Source organism: Rhagoletis zephyria, unplaced genomic scaffold, assembly GCF_001687245.7.
Source record: "Rhagoletis zephyria isolate East Lansing unplaced genomic scaffold, Rhagoletis_zephyria_1.1 Rzeph_scaffold_00061, whole genome shotgun sequence".
Taxonomy (NCBI): Eukaryota; Metazoa; Arthropoda; class Insecta; order Diptera; family Tephritidae; genus Rhagoletis; species Rhagoletis zephyria.
The window spans coordinates 412,794-429,690 of NW_016157145.1; the positions used below are offsets into that span (position 1 = coordinate 412,794).

The 16,897-nt window shown below is 34.3% G+C and overlaps 1 protein-coding gene across 4 annotated transcripts in view; it reads left to right on the forward strand.

Annotated features, from left to right (window-relative positions):
* The window catches only part of LOC108370426 (leucine-rich repeat flightless-interacting protein 2), a 55,427-nt gene that overhangs the window by 16,232 nt on the left and 22,298 nt on the right, over positions 1 to 16,897 (forward strand). Inside the window, exons 1-2 of one of the 4 annotated variants that reach the window (XM_017625766.1) lie at positions 9,495 to 10,262; positions 10,320 to 10,690. The exons of 2 other annotated variants lie outside the window; for them this stretch is intronic. In XM_017625766.1, the coding sequence (XP_017481255.1) occupies positions 9,899 to 10,262; positions 10,320 to 10,690 (735 nt within the window). In that variant the 5' untranslated portion in view covers positions 9,495 to 9,898. Of the gene's footprint in view, positions 1 to 9,494; positions 10,691 to 16,897 lie in introns of those variants that run through there. One more of the 4 variants, XM_017625760.1, reaches the window with a different exon arrangement.

The window sequence follows — 16,897 nt, forward strand, 5'->3', positions numbered from 1 at the left end:
ATATATCTCCTTTATGTAGGAAACTAAACCCAATAAATTGTGTTACCGGTTTACATACCGATCACATAGCAGTGAAAATCACTTAGATTGGTGCCATATAAAGTATATCTTCCATACCTCTGATTGTTTAGATGCGATTTTTTATATAAGTATGTAACTCCTCTATCGATGTATGCAGATGTATTCAAAATCAGTAATCTGTCAAACTAAAATTTGCAGACGTTCATGAAAGGTATGAAGCCTTCGGCATAGCCGAAGACAGCGCTGCTCTTACTTGTTTTAGCTCTTTTTTAGCCCCTTTTTTAAAGGAATTTGGCTACCACTAAAAATGATTCGCGGCAACACTACTAGTAAAATAGTTTTTATTTTGGCGCAAAATATTTGCAAGTATAAATTTATTCCGTAGAAACTTCCAACTTTATCTAAAAATCCACTGTTATTTTGGTGGTGGTAACAATTGTTACAAGATATTACAAACTATTAGTTCTGTTCGCTATGCAAATGCCAGGAACAAAATTCAGAGAATAAGGTATCTTACTCTCCCAAAGAGAGAAACTTACTGAGTTTTGCGCGAACAGGAATTAGCAAACATTTGCAAGCTTCACTGCCAGCTGGCGTCCTCGGTTGTATTTCGAACATAATATTTTATTTATATTATAAAATTTTATTTTATATTATTCAAAATTTATAATATTCTTATTTTTCGTCTAAAACTTATTATGAATATCAATTTTGAGTGAATAATCTCCAGTAGTTACTAAAATATCGCAGTTTTCGTATTTCTGGAATTACCGTTATATGGGAAGTAGGCGTGGTTATTGAGCGATTTTAAAAATTTTCCGCCATTTGGTATGTTGTGCGAAGGCCAACAACTGTGCCAAGTTTGGAAGAAATTAGTGCAGCGGTTACCAAGATATACACATGTATCCATAAGTGGGCGTGGCTACGCCCATTTTCCAAAAATTTATAATATTCTTATTTTTCGTCTAAAAATTATTGTAAATATCAATTTTGAGTGAATTATCTTCAGTAGTTACTAAAATATCGCAGTTTTCGTATTTCTGGAAATTACCGTTATATGGGAAGTGGGCGTGGTTAAAGTCCGATTTCGCCCATTTTCAATAACAACCTACCTTGGATTAAGGGAAACCTACATACCAAATTTCGTTGAGATATCTCAATTTTTGCTCGAGTTATCGTGTACACGGACAGACGGACAGACGGACAGACGGACAGACGGACGGACAGACAGACATGGCTTAATCGATTTCTTTTTTCATCCTGATCATTTATGTATACATTTGTCTATATCTATCTCGATTCGTTTTGGCTGTTACAAACAACCGTTATGTGAACAAAATTAATATACCCTTGTGCACAAGTGCGCTCGGGTATAAAAATACCATCAAGATACCTATCAAAACTTATACAATTTTTTTCCAAAATTAAAAAGTAATTTTTAGTAAAATTTCTTTACGATATTAATATGTAAAAAAATGAATTTTGCTTAATATTAATTTTTATTGAAAAAAAATACATAAAGAAACCCCCTAATATCTCGACATATGAAAAAATGGACTTATACCACATTCTTAAACAACGGCTAATGAATAAAATATAAAAATCTTGATTCCTATCAAGCAAATTTTAAGATATTTTTATTTTAATAATTTTAAAACTAAAAAATTGGTTTTAAGCCAAAAATGATATTTTATTTTATTAGTTTATTTCATTTCATTTTACTTGATTACATTTTATTATATTTAACATTTTAATACCAAAATCTCCAATTAATATGTACCTACTTATAATTATAAATATGTACATATCGTTGTTTAAAGTACAAAAGTACAAGATAATGCAAAACAGCGTATGTGAGGCTGCCCAAATTTTACAGTTAAGTGTATAAACTGTCTTATTTCAAAAGGTTTCTGTCTTTTATAAAGCAATCCCTTTTCAGACTAGTTTCATTAATCGATGTTTTGGCAATTTTTGGCACAAATTTAGTTACGCGGTTATATATCAGTTAAACATATTTTCTTTTTATTTTACTTTATTGCATTTTTCAAGCGTACAAACTATAGCCAATTGACATTTTTAGTAATTTTTTTTTTACAATTTCGGCGCCCTTCTACTTTTTACAAAATCTTAAAAATAACCAAATGACATTTTTGGTATTTTTACCATTTCGGCGCTTTTCTTATAAAAAAATCTAAAAATAAATAAATATGTGGTGATCTCAAACCTTTCAGAATTTAGTAGTACTAAAAAAATTTAACATTAACATTTGCTCCTTCTCATTACATTAACATTCTCTGCTAATGGTGCGTCTCATATTACCACTGTTGTTACATCCGATGACGCCCCTACTGGCGTCCCTACTGGTACTTTCAATGGCGCCCCTACTGGCATCCCTAATGGTACCCTTAATGGTATGCTGGTATTAAGAAGGACAGGAAATCCTTCTTATTTATCATGTTTGACTATAACATCCCATCCGGAAGCATACAATACCAAGAAATTCGCAAACTCATCACAGCGAATGAGCCAACTCAACAATTACGTAGTTTGAAGCTTATTGAGGTTACATGCAGAACCTTCTATGCATACATTGAACCTATAGAAAGAAGGCTTTTCAATTCTCCCGCCCCACTTTTAAATTTTAGTGATAATAAATGTAATTCTAAACTTAACCTATCTCAACAAACGGTTGAAAAACCTCAGTCAGAATTTCGTTACAGAATTCCCTATCTCAGCAAATGATTCAAAAACGCAAATGGTTCAAAGGGGCCCTATCTCGGCTTTGGATTATGTTGCTATTGAAGTAAATGAGCGATATGTACATACATATACACATACATACATATGTATATGCCCAGCCAGCAAAATCATCGTAAACGAGCTCGTAACTGGATATTTTCTCGAAGAAAAGCCGGCTAAAAGGTCGTTTATGATAGCCGTTTACGGTTCGTTTTCGAGTACTTTTTCGTTTGAAATTGTCGAGCGCCTACGAACAGTCGTAAACGGATCGGATAAGCATTCGTATGCGAATGTTATAAATTATAATATATTGTGGGTTAAGAAAAATTTTCAACAAAATGAAATTTTTTTCTTGTGCTGATAAATTACTACAAGCTTCTTTCTTCTACCTTTTTTTGGTTTTATCGTTTACGAGCCTTTCTCTAACTTTTCGCCGATCGAGAATAACATAATGTTTGTAAAATGTACGTTTTCTTGCTGGCTGGGTGGTATCAAAATATGTATGTACATATATGAGTGTCAATTAAAGCAGTGTCGGTTGCCAATTTGAATTCCAAAATTCGATTTTTAGTTAGTTCGAAATTGTTATAACCAATAAAATAAATAGGTCCACTTCTCGCAACATAAATGCAGAAAACGTTGCGTATCTTAACTTTTTTCAGTTTTGTTATTCGGAAATTTTTGTTGGCATAATAAATACTAAAGAAAAGGCCAACAGCGATAGAATTAAAACAAATATACATGGTTTTACGTCAAATTGTCGACCTTTTATGAGTACACAGGGAATTGTATACACGCATACATTCGTACATATGTACGTATCTGAAGATACCTCGGTACAGGTCGGTATTGCCAGGTTGCCGATTTGGTCATCGTTTTGAAGATCTTTGACTGCCATGACGATTTGACGATTTTTGTGACCCAGTGACAATTTTTCTTTATGCACATATTTTATTGAACGAAGGGAGTTATGAATAAGTTCTTTGGCAAAACTTGTTGCAGATTGAAAAAATGATGAAAATGTGATTTAATTGCAATTAAAAATATTTTTGTTAAAAGTAATGCGAATTTATAAATTCGTAAAAATTTTAAGTTTTTATATTTTACATATGGCAATCAGAAGCTGGAATAAAAAGAAAACAAAAAAAATCTTCCTGGTTCTGTTTATTAAAATTACATTATAATTACATGTTGACGATTTTTACATCCAAATGACGATTTCTGAGAGCCAAACTGACGATTTCTCACTTCAATGACCTGGCAACACTGGTCCAGGTAGACAATCTACGCACTCTAGAGTGTTGGATTATCAGGCTGGTTCTAAGTGAAGTCGGAGTTTTTTCATACCTAAGCGCACTTATGCATAAGAAATCGATTAATTACACAATTACACAAAGTCACATGATGCGTTATTTAATTATTCTGCTTTCAATAATGCAATTCGCTGATGTACAAATACAAACTCTTTTAATACTGAGTCAACATTAACATCCAGATTGAATATTGAGAGAAACTAGCACATTGAGACGCTCTTCTTTCATAGTTGACCTCAAATAAGGATTAGGGAAATATATTTCATTGGGGACCCATAAAACTCTGAACCTGTTTATCGTCTAAATGGCTAAAAAAAATAATAACTCAAAAGGCACAATAAAGTCCGGAGGGCGCACTATGCCAGAAAACTTAAACAGTAAAAAAATTTCTTGGAAATTTCGACAATATCTATGTGAGTGGAAAAACAATATTTGTTGCATACGAAAGTATAGCGGTTTCTTTTTAACCGACTTCTTAAAAAGGAGGAGGTTATCAGTTCGACGGAATATTGTTTTTGTTTTTTATTTTTTATTTTTTATGTATGTTACCGCATAACTTTGGACCACGTCAACCGATTTCGATAATTCTTTTTGCATCGGAAAGGTAGTAACCATAAGTGGACGTGGCTACGCCCATTTTCCAAAAATTTATAATATTCTTATTTTTCGCCTAAAAATTATTTTAAATATCAATTTTGAGTGAATAATCTTCAGTAGTTACTAAAATATCGCAGTTATCTCAATTTTTACTCGAGTTATCGTGTGCACAGACGGACGGTCGGTGCATAAGTGCGCTCGGGTATAAATATATATATATATTTCATGATCCAATGATCGGATCTAAACCAGATTAGTATGAGACACTACCTTTCCGATGCAAAAAGAATTATCGAAATCGGTTGACGTGGTCCAAAGTTATGCGGTAACATACATAAAAAAAAAAAATATTCCGTCGAACTGATAACCTCCTCCTTTTTGGGAAGGCGGTTAAAAAAGAAACACACAAATCTGCAGACTCCTGTAAACATATCAGTTTTTGGCCACTTTCATCTTCCGCCAGCCCAAAGTGTAATGTCAGGACTTTTAAGAGACTTAAATTTTAAAGGCATAAATCATGATAAAAATATAGTAAGGTAGAACCACTGAGAGGCACTTTTAAAATTCTTGACGTTTCCAAGCAAGTTAATTTTTAAATTTACTCACAAACTCACGCAAACATTTTCATTTTCAATCTCAAGCAACAACAATTTCGAGCAATAGGTTTATTCGCGTATCGAAAACTATCAGATTTTCTTGTTCGCGTACACAAAAATCCACCAAAGTAGGGGAAATTCAGAGATACAATTTCATTCGAATTTTGCTGTTGAGAGTTTTCTGCTGGAAGAATACGCGAATACACCTAATTTAAATTTTTTATTTTCAATTTTATATCATTTTAAAATGCTGGCGAAATAAATATTATGGTTTTTATTTACGCGCGAAACTACTTATATTGGTGACCCCGACAAACAACATGCCTGATGAAGGAGATTTAAAGGATAACCCCGATCAAGCCTTTTTTGTCAGCAGCATTGCCCGGAGCAACAAATGACAACGAATAGCGAAGCCCGAATTGTGGTTAGCGCAGGTGGAGTCTCAATTTGTTGCAACGGGAATCAGCAGCAACCGATCAAAATATCATACCGTGGTAGCCGCTATTGAAAGCGGCGTACTCGCACAAATTATTGATTTAAAACTACATCCCCCATCAAGCGATATGTACCAAATATTAAAAACGCGTATTCTAGAGCAATTCTTGGATTCGAAAAAAGGAATCAAGAAATTGTTGCAAGACCATGAACTAGGTGACATGAGTCCGTCATATTTGCTACGTGAAATGCGCCAGCTAGCAGGTACTGAAATGAACGACAGCATACTGAGGTCAGTTTGACTTAGCAGATTGCCAAAGGGCGTGCGCTCCATAATAGGCCCGTCAGAATGGGTACTTGTATGTCAATAACTGAAAAGTATGCGAAGGAAGTGGCGTACGTACCATAGAGATACGCCACAATGAAGGTGTTGCGTCTGCAAACAAAAATCAGCTGTTCCTTATGGCCGCGTACTTGGGGTATACACAAGTCAATTTTTCAGATACAATAGCAAAACATTCACATTTTTTACTAATATATTCCCACTTCACTTGATGTCTTCATCACTGCCTCTGGCTTATCGAAGACAGTTTATTGTCTGGATGCCAACTTTACTCAACCAATGTGTAAATTATGTGCATACTCTCATTGGTCTTGTCTTGTGTAAACGCGGGGTTATACAACTGTCAGCAGTGATGGACTAGCGTGCGTCAAAAGCTGGGTGTTGGCCAACGTTCGTTGGGTCCGTCGACGCAAGGGTTGCCAATCTGACACTCTCTATGCAAACACACACAGTCTACTCTACTGTCAGTTTCATCCTTGAGCGGAACGTACGCAAAGTACCGATTCTGACGGGGCCATAACGAGGCGCTTGACAAGGTTGATTTGTTGGCAGACAAAATTATTGAGGTTTGGCGACGGCCCGCAAAGACACGCGGTAGCTTCACGAAGCGATGACGAGCATTACGACTTTTTCCGGAAGATGGCGGTGCTAGCAAAAGAGGTAGCCGAACTGAAAGCTAAGCTTCAACCGCTGTCTTTTAACTGTTCTTCACAGACGTTATTGTCTGAGAGACCGTGCGATCATAAATATTTTTATTGCTCGAAAACAAATACCGGGAACCCTCGCATTCCTTCAGTAGCTTAAGGATTTGTTATTACTAGGGATGTGCCGGGTATCCGGTATTTTGCATTTTTCGTAAAACATGGTTAAGAACAAATATGTAGAGAATTTCATTTCCCACATTTCTTATATATAAGGTTTTTTAAAAATTGCATTTTTTATTTTAAAAAATTTGCAAAAACTGAAAATATTTTACATTGTCACGATTTTCCCCATTTTTTGACAATTTCTGTTGAAAATACATAGCATATTGAAATTCCAAAGCTGTCGAAAATTTCATTCTTCACAACTTTTATACCTACATATTTTTTTTTGTACGACGATTAGATCACGGCCGGGAACGCGATAAACATAGCGATGTACCCGATGCGCCGTAAAACTCATTTCCACACCTCCGCTGAGGTAGAGTTTTTCGGCGCGTTTTTTTATCGTGGATTTCCCAGTAAGCCTAATCCACGGGCAACGCTTTTTTTAATGAAAGCAGGTGAAGGTGTGGAAATCAGTTTTACCGCGCATCCCGTACATCGCTATGTTTGTCACGTTTTCGGCCGTAATCTAAGCGTCGTACAAAACAAATGTGAGTACAAAAGTTGTGGAGAATGAAATTCTCTACAACTTTGGAATTTCATTATGCTATGTATTTTCAAGAGAAATTGTCAAAAAATGGCGAAAACCGTGATAATGTAAAATTTATTCGTAGTTTTTGTTAACTTTTCAATAAAAAATACTATTTTTAAAAAACTTTCTATATAACAAATGTGGGTAGTGAAATTCTCTACATATTTGTATTTAAGCATTTTTTACGAAAAATGCAAAATAAGCTTGCAAATTGCAAAAAAAAACAAAACAAAAAAACTTAAATCCAAGATGGCGGAATTTTGTCAAGTGAAATTTAGGGGCAAGACTGAGGATCCATGATCTAAGTGTCAAATAGAAGTAAACTGCATCAAAAAACTACTGTTATAATTTTTTTTAAGAAAAAGTCTAATTTTACTGGGCAACAGAATGTAAAATAGAAAATAGGCATTTTCTAAAGCAAACTCTTTTAACAAGCAAAATTATTATTTTTGAGTAATTATATTTGAAGTTACTCGTATAATCATCGTTTAACCAACTTGCTCGAGTAATCGAATAATCCCACAGCCCTAATATACATATATAAACATATTAGAGTAATTAAACAAAATTTTCTATTTTTTAAATCCCTCTTCAATACCTCCGCGGGATGTCAAAAGATGTCTGTTAAACCATGTTCACATTATCGTAATTTACGGCTCATTTGTAATTAATAAGCAAGTCATGCTGAAATCGAGTAATTTCGCTTTGTAAAATCTGTCAATAAATTTAATAGAAATGAGATAATTTATCATAATTTAAGAAACAAATGCAGAAAAAAAAGGTTTCTAATTTTTTTTAGCCCCCACTAAAATGATGTTACTTATTTCTTATGTAAATCCTAACAGTATCAATACATTGTGATATTGTATGCAATAAATTAAGTTTTGATCTACCCTAATATTCGTGCATTAACATTTTACAAACAAATTCATGCGTATCTACCTACTGAAGTGGCTCAGTACTCCACTGCTTGTCGCTCTAATCTAGCCTCTCTCTTTTCTTCGTTCTTCGCTAAGAACCAGTGTTGCCAGTTTAATTTTTGAGGCTAGATCTAGCCTTTTTCTTTGTCGTTTAGCTTCGAAATTTAGGACTTAGCTTCGTGGCTTTTTTCTAGACTTTTCTTATTTTCAAACTAGCATTTCTTAAGGACAATCCTCCACAATATTTGTAGTAGCACTAAATTATTGTTCCGGTTCAGTTTTGCTTGACGAAATGTTAAGCGAATATCACCCAGCGGCATCGCCCCGTCTGACGAAATTAGCTTACCGATCTCGTTCTGTTTATACTTTAACAGTTTTTTCAGGGGCTCTCAAGTGTACCTGTAAAACCAGGAAATGCATGTTATTTCGTAGAACTCCACAAGACGTCAAGCCCTACATCGGGAAGGAGAAAGGTAATTAGTCGCCGCTGCTATGCCGTAGCCATTCGGGGGTCCTTGCCTCTTCATTGCCTCTACTATTGCGTCACATGCTGCTGACCATTTTTCGCTGCTTTGTAGCATAGCCTCGACGAGTGACTTTGACGTGAAACTCTCGTCAGATATGTTGCGAAGTTTGCATCTGGTACTGTCAAATCGCATACACTCAAAAAATTCGTCTTCTATAACACTTCCTCCACTTTGTTGGCTCACCGAAGTTGTTAGCAGTGTTACCAGGACCTCAAAAATAAAAAAAGCTAGATCGGCCAAGTTATGAGTTAATGAAATGTTGAAAAGGCTGGCTTTTCTCAACCTTTTTTTGGCCATTTAGCTTTTTTATTTGGCCGATCTAGCTTTTTTATTTTTGAGGTCCTGGTAACACTGCTAACAACTTTGGTGAGCCAACTGCTACTCAACCTATCGATCAGCAAACAACCCCGCGCGCTCCTTTCTTCTCAAACGATATTTCCATTCAAATATATTTTGAACTAGAGTTTGTCATCGTCGACTTCATATCTTCATCTTTATTTGCCATTTTGGATCACGTCTCTTTCCCCGTCTCTTGTCTTAGCTTAGGCTTCAACTAATCATCATCATGACTTGCCTTCATACTAGAAGTTCGCACTCTTAAAGCTAATCAAGCGAGTTTCAGTCAGTGGCCAGCCGTCGGTGAAGTGAGTAACTTGTTAACGTCTACTTATCGCATGTTTTGTGTAAGCAAGCGAAGAATCACAAAATTTGTTTATCGCATACCAACAGACGAAAAATAATAAGCAAACAAAGCGTTACAAACGAAAAAGTGGAGGAAGGGAAAATGTTTGTGTGAATTTCGCAGCCTTTTGGTTTTAATATTATATAAGTTAAAGCTTTTGAGTTATGCAAAGCAGCTAAACCAGGCAATTTGGCGTGTAAGCTGAAAAATAGACCAAATCGAAGATATACAAAAATGAGTTCAAGGGCTAACCAGTTTCAATGTGTTGACAAATTTTAATAACGCGATAAAACAAACCATAGAAAAGAAAACTACGGGTCTTACAAAATGTCAGATACTCAAAACAATAATGTCCTGCCCAGTGTTGGTAGAGAAATTAACGATAATTTCTTGGATTCAAACCCATCTAATAATAAAAAACATAATAACAACAACGTTTGTAGTTTAAATAAAAAATCTACAACGAGTATTTGTAGCAATGATGAAGTCATCGAGGATGGATTCGACTATAGCGAAACCGACCTGTTAAACGAGTTGAATGCTAGCGACGAAAATGACAGCGTCGACGCCGAAGTCGACGCTAACGTCGGTGAAAAAAAAGAGAACTGTCAAAAAAATTGCAATGAACTAATATCAGTCATACACGTAACTGAGAAGGAGAAGAGAGAAGGAGAGGAAACAAAGAATACCGGTACAACTTATTTTATTGATACTGTAGACGATACACATTCTCATGATGTCGCAACAGTGTCGACCGTTGCTGCCTGCGTCGACAGTGATTGTAAGCCAATTGCGGCTACTGATAATGCGACAACCGCTGCAAGTGATAAGCATGAAGGCACACCGACTAGCTTAGATTTGCGGAGCACGGAGGAGGCGAATTTAATAGTAGGTGAAGTTGACTCATATTGTACTATTACACCACGACGAATAGTTGATGTAGATGCTGAGGCCAACCAAGTATTGAGACGCAGTTCATCGACACACGCGGAAAGCAATAGTGGTGCTGCTGGTATTGGTGTTGGCGACAACAACTCTCAAAATGATGAAGGTTATTATTATGCTGATGAGCCTGAAGATGAATTGATTGTTCAGTTCCTGGGAGAAGCCAATCGTATTGTAAGCAAATATTTTGCATTGATTACAGCACACAATCGTGTGAATACTCATTTAGGGTAAGACTTTATATAGCGAAGCTCAAAGTTATGTATGTACATAATTAACCGTCAATTTCAAACACCTGTCGATATTTTGGTCTACCCCTAGCCTGGGATGGTATTTGGGTATCTTATTTCGTAAAATATGGTTTGGGGAAAAAGTAATTTCGATTTTTAGGCTTTAATGTCGCATGCCACTGGTTATAGTTATAGTTTGTATGGTGTACAATATGAAAGGTTACCGTGCATGGACATTTTTCGTTTATTCAATCAAAACTAATTGCGATTTGAAAAGAGATTCCGGGTGGTAAAATACACCATCAAAAGTTAATGTTTGAGTAAACGCAAGTGCCAGATTTTGTTTTGGACGTTTTCGTTCTTGAAATTTCGTGTCTCGTTTTTAATATTAAAATGTTTTTCAAGCTAATTTTTTGTTATAATTTTTTATAAAAAATATGGTTTATGCTTTAACAAAAACGATATAAATCACAATTTCAAACTTTATACAGAATTTCAAAAATTCCCCAAACTTATCTAAATTTCGAGCTTTTTAACCAGAATTTTCATAAATTTTTTAGGTATGCAGTTAACAGACTTATAAAATTTTAGTAAAATAAGTGCAAGTTTTGCGCGGCTAAAGAATCGCATAGATTTTTGATACTTTTTTTTTGTTGACGGCGTTTTGCACTTTTTTCCATATAAACATGAATTTCTTGTGGAAGAAAATGCGCAAGACCGCTTGCGAAAAAAATAAAAAAGTCAATTCCAGTTTTCCTTAATTCGCTATTTATATGAAAAAAAAACGGAAAAGCCGTCAGCAAAAAAAAAAATATTAAAACTTATTTTTTTTTCAAGTGTTATTGAGCTTTGTAGCACGATTTGTTTGTTAGGAAAAATGGAAAAACAACAAAGTCTAAGCGGTAGAAGTTATAGCAGCTATTTCGGACTTCAGCTGGGATCGAACCCGCATCATCGATGTGCAAAGACAGAAGCGCTAACCACTGAGCAATGCACACCACCGTAAACTCTTGTTGCTAATCCATTTCCTTTATTCAACCTACTACCATCAAGTGCAGCTGATTCGCCGCTGTTTAAACTTGACAGCGTGGTTTTTATTGTTAATTCCATACATAAAATAGATCATCTATTGTATAGTTTTAGGCAGACTCATCCCAAACTATTTACTTGTCAATTTTTGCACTTATTTTACTAAAATTTTATAAGCCTGTTATCTGCATACCCAAAAAACCTATAAAAATTCTGATTAAAAAGTTCCAAATTTAGATAAAAACGTGTTGAATTTTTCTGAATTCTGTATAAAGTGTGGAAGTGTGATTTACATAAATGGTTTTTGTTAAAGCATGAAACATATTTTTATAAAAAAAATATCAAAAAAATTTTTACCGGAAGAACATTGTAAATATTAAAAACGAAACACCATTCATCCACTTTTGACCGCCACTGTACATATTTTGACGTAAAGTTTCGGCTAATATCCAGTTAGATTTCATTAAGCTAAAATTATGTTTGATATGGGGACAGCCGCTGTGGCTGAGTGGTTAGAGGTACTAACTGTATCTAAATTAGAAAGTTTTTTCTAACAGTGGTCACCCCTGGGCAGGAATGTATTTCTGCCATGAAAAAGCTCCACTTGCCGTTCAAAGCCGGCGTAAAACTGTAGATCCCCCCATTTGTGTAACAACAGCAAGACGCACACCTCAAATTTGAGAAGCAATATGATCGTGCTTGTTTATACAACAAAGGAAACGCAGTTTTAGCTCATCCCATTCTTCTAATGGGTTCGACTTCAGGGAGCATATTGGACTCGATAAAAAGAATTAAACCTATATTTTTATTTTGAACAAAAAAATTTTTGGAGGTGGCGCTAATGTTTTTTTTATAAAAACGCTGATGTTTTAAATTTTTTTATTTTCGTGACATGTTATAGTGCAGCTAAAGCAACGTCATGGGTTCAAACTCATTACCAGGGGATTTCTGGGGTCGCTGTAGGGATGTTAATTTTTCGGCTTTTTCCGATCCCGGGATTAGTCCCGGGATTTAGATATTCATTACTTTTCAACAACTTGAATCGAAAAAATTGCTTCGATATTGTTTGAGAAGCTCTCCTACCATGAAATAAATAATAAATAAATGGGTTTGAAGCCTAGTTTTTATTTAAAGTGGCGTTTTTATTTTTTCTCTCTGACCGCAGGATTTATTTTGAAGGACTTTGTAATTTCAAGGATATGATTAATTCCAAAAATTATTAAAAAATTCAATGCAATGTACAGTGTTGCCAGAGAAAAATTTCGTGCGGAGCTAAAACGGTCGAAAAAGAGCTAAATAATACTAATAGTAGCTAAAATAAAGAGCTATATATTTTTGTTAAGGTTGAGCATTTATTTACATTTTCGGCAATTTTAATAAAAACAACGAATTTTATAAGTTTAAGTGCTGAAAAATCTTTTAAAACCAAAATACGGTGCATATACATATTTCGAACTGTTAAAGTCTGTAATTTCAAATATTTGGATGGAATAATTTTTTCTCTAAATTTTTCAGGAAAATTTTACTTCCAGCTTTCCTTAAAGGTAAAATTAGTAAGGTAAAACAAAATCCGCGCTATCAGAAAAAGGATTTTCTTCTAATTAATTTTTGAATTCTTTAACCTAGATCCAAGAATTTATGGTGGACACTGCATTTCGAAATTTTCCATTTTATCAACGCTTAAGTTTTGGCTTATATATACCAAATACAACTAAAATTTTCCGAAGCTAAAAAGTGCAATATAAATTTGCAAAGAGCTCAAGAAAGAGCTAGGAGCTAAAACCCAATTTTCGGAGCAAAATAGAAAAATAAAGTGCTAAATCTAGCTCCAAAAGCATTGCCAGCGTTGCCGGCAATGTAGAATAAAAATATGGGTAGCAAATGCAATAGGAAATTAGTAATTTAGAATTTAAAAAATTAAAATNACTAGAATTTAGTAATTTAGAATTTAAAAAATTAAAATTGTGTGGGTTCACAGGGACGAATAGGTAATTTTTAAGCTGACAAAGTTAGAAGAACGAAATTCGAGGACGTAATCGAGTTTATATAAGCCCTTAACATCTAATTTTTTCAAAAACAAATATAAATTCTACAGGAGTTCCTCATTAATTTTATACCCATACTTCTTCTCTAAGCACATTTCTCTGAATTTTTTTAACCATTTTTGAATTACTGACGTCAGAGTGAAAAACGCAGTTTTACTATATTTAGCCCATGGTTTCGCGAAATATATTGAATATTTGTGTTTAAAATTTACTATCGCGCGGTGTTATATGTATAATGAGCTACACATCTATTAAAAAATATTAATTATTAAAGAAAAAAAGAAATATAGCCAATACTGGTCAAGAAAAGGAGTTTCTATTATTGCCATAAGTGCAAATTACAAATCCCGAAAATCCCGGGATTACTTGCCAAGAATCCCGGCATTTTCGAGACCTTAAAAAGTCCGGGATCCCGGTATCCCGGGATTAACATTCCTAATCTGATGCCAGTTCTTCAGAATTCAAAATTGGGGATCAAAAATGAAGATCAATTTATAAAAAAAATGTCTGGATTGGTTCGAAACTCGGAATTCGGGAATTTTTGGGGTCGCTGATTACGAATCTGAAGTAAATTTTTAAAATTCAAAATGGCGGATCCCATTTTGCTATAAAATTCTTAAAAAATTACTAAAATTAAAACGTTGATACTGAAAGTTCTAAGTATTGTCATGGGTTGAAACTTGTTACCAGTGGGTTTCTGTGTACGAATCTGATGTCAGCAGATTTACAAATTTCAAAATGGCGGATCCAAATCCAATCACTTATTTTTTAATTGATCGCCATATTGGATCCGCCTTTTTGAGTTAAAAAAAATTTATTTCAGATTTGTAATCAGCGACCCCAAAAACTACCGAGTTTCGAACAAATCCACTCAGTTTTTAAAAAATTGATCGCCATATTGGTACCGCCTTTTTGAGTTTTGAGAAACAGACATCAGATGCGTAATCAGCAACACCAGAAACCCCCTGGTAACGAGTTTGAACCCATCACCATGTTTAAAACGTTCAGTATCAACGTTTTAATTTTAGCAGAGTCTTTTCGAAAGCATATTTTCGGGCACTAGGCCTATTCTAACTGTCCACGACAGGTATGTAATTAAGGGAATATTCCCCAATAATACCCGAGTAATTACATGTAGAAACAACATTTTAGCTGCACTAAAACATGTCCCGAAAATAAAAAATTTAAAACATCAGCGTTTTTGTAAAAAAACCGACAAAATATTTTTTTTTTTAATTAAAAAATCCCTTTTTTACCTTCCTTTTATTAACTCGGGATGTAACTATGTAATATTGATGCGCCTAAAAGATGCAGCGATTTCTATTCTCAAGTCACATACCTGATGACAGTACGAATGGCAATTATAATGGGAGGTTTTAGTTTTTTAAACTATAATTTTATTATTCTCACAAATAACAATATTTTGATGTAGCATTTATGAATTTCTAAAAAGAGTATTTTTTTGAACCACTCTAATATATACATATATACATTTTTTACAGACTAGAATCGAAGGTAGCGTTTAAATTTTCTGGGCTTGAGATACGTTTTTTTATTTTTTTCTAAGATTTAATTTTTTTTTTATTTTGAATGCACTCTTTTTCTTTATTTCTTTTCTTCAATAACATAGCTATTTGCCCCTACCTTTAGTAATGCCCGCTAATATTTACAACGCGAAGAATAATAGAGTTACTCAGTGACTTTTACATAGCGTTAAAACGTCTGTACTGAACATTCATCCACTTCACACTTCCACTCGAGCAATTGGCCGTGTAAAAGTTGCAAATCCTCGACTTTGGTGAAGTAATTTAATGGTGTATACTTTGCATTATGTCGACTTTGGCGCCTTCTCGCCGTTTTCGTTGACAATTAAGTTGCCAAAAAGCACAGGTCGATCATATTAGGCATAAACGAAAAGGAAAAAATTTCGGAGCAAAATTTAACTTGGTATCGGGTTTCGATACGAATACTTATTTTTCGATACCTACTAAGTACTTGGTTCAAAAGTATCGATGCCAAAATTACTTGGTATCGAACGAAAAGTATCGAGTATGTACTTGTATTTACTCGTATCGTTTCATCCCTAGGTGAGGGTAGGTAGATAGACAGAACAATAATGTTCTGGTGTTGGTTGGAATGAATTTCCGTCAGCCATTGTCAAATTTGGTTTGGATACAAAGCAGTGTAATTTTTCTTTCGGAAAGACAATTGGCCTTATCATGAGTTTCATTTTCCCCGAACCGGTTCACTTTTCAATTTTGATTTCCATATATTTACTATGAGCGGAATAAAAATTTTCGGGTGAAATTTTTTCGGACGAAACTCAGGATAAGGCATATATATAATGATATAGAACAATCCTAGGGGGTGCCGGCATTAAAACTCCGACTTTATTTTTTTGGACCACTCTAACGGCCATTCATTCGACCAACCTTATACAGTTTTTCTTGTTTTTGTCTTTTTTTATACAAAGCCTAAGAAAAAATACACTTGAAAAAGACTTGCGTGCCAAATGAACTTTTCTCTCAAACACTGCTGGCAAATGTAAATAAGGATTAAAATTTAAAAACTAATTAATAAAACTAAAGTAAAATCTGTGGAAAATTAACAATAAAATACTTCTTTCGCAAAATCTACATATATATGACCCTTTTATTTCTCAAAAAAAAAATTAGTCCCCACGCTGTATTTATTTATTTCAAACTGTACATAAAACTTGCATAAATGTATTTTAAGGAGCATACTATCTGGATCGAATTTTCAGTATTTTCTGGTAATATATCTTTAAAAGTATTTGTGTGTGGGGATTTTTTATCTTGATAAAAGCATTTGTAAGATGGCTTACAACCAGTATGTTCGTTGCATTGGAACGCAAATATGCTTAAACAATTTTAGAAAATTTGGTTTTGTTATTTATGGCCTTATAACAATTATATTCAGCAACAAGTGCGTAAGCAACTGGCTGAGTCAGCTGGGGTCGTCGGTTCGAATCCCGCTGAAGAAGTTTGATTAGGATATATAGCTATCACTTCTACCATTTTTTCAAATTATTGTTGCTTTTCCACAATAAGTTTTCA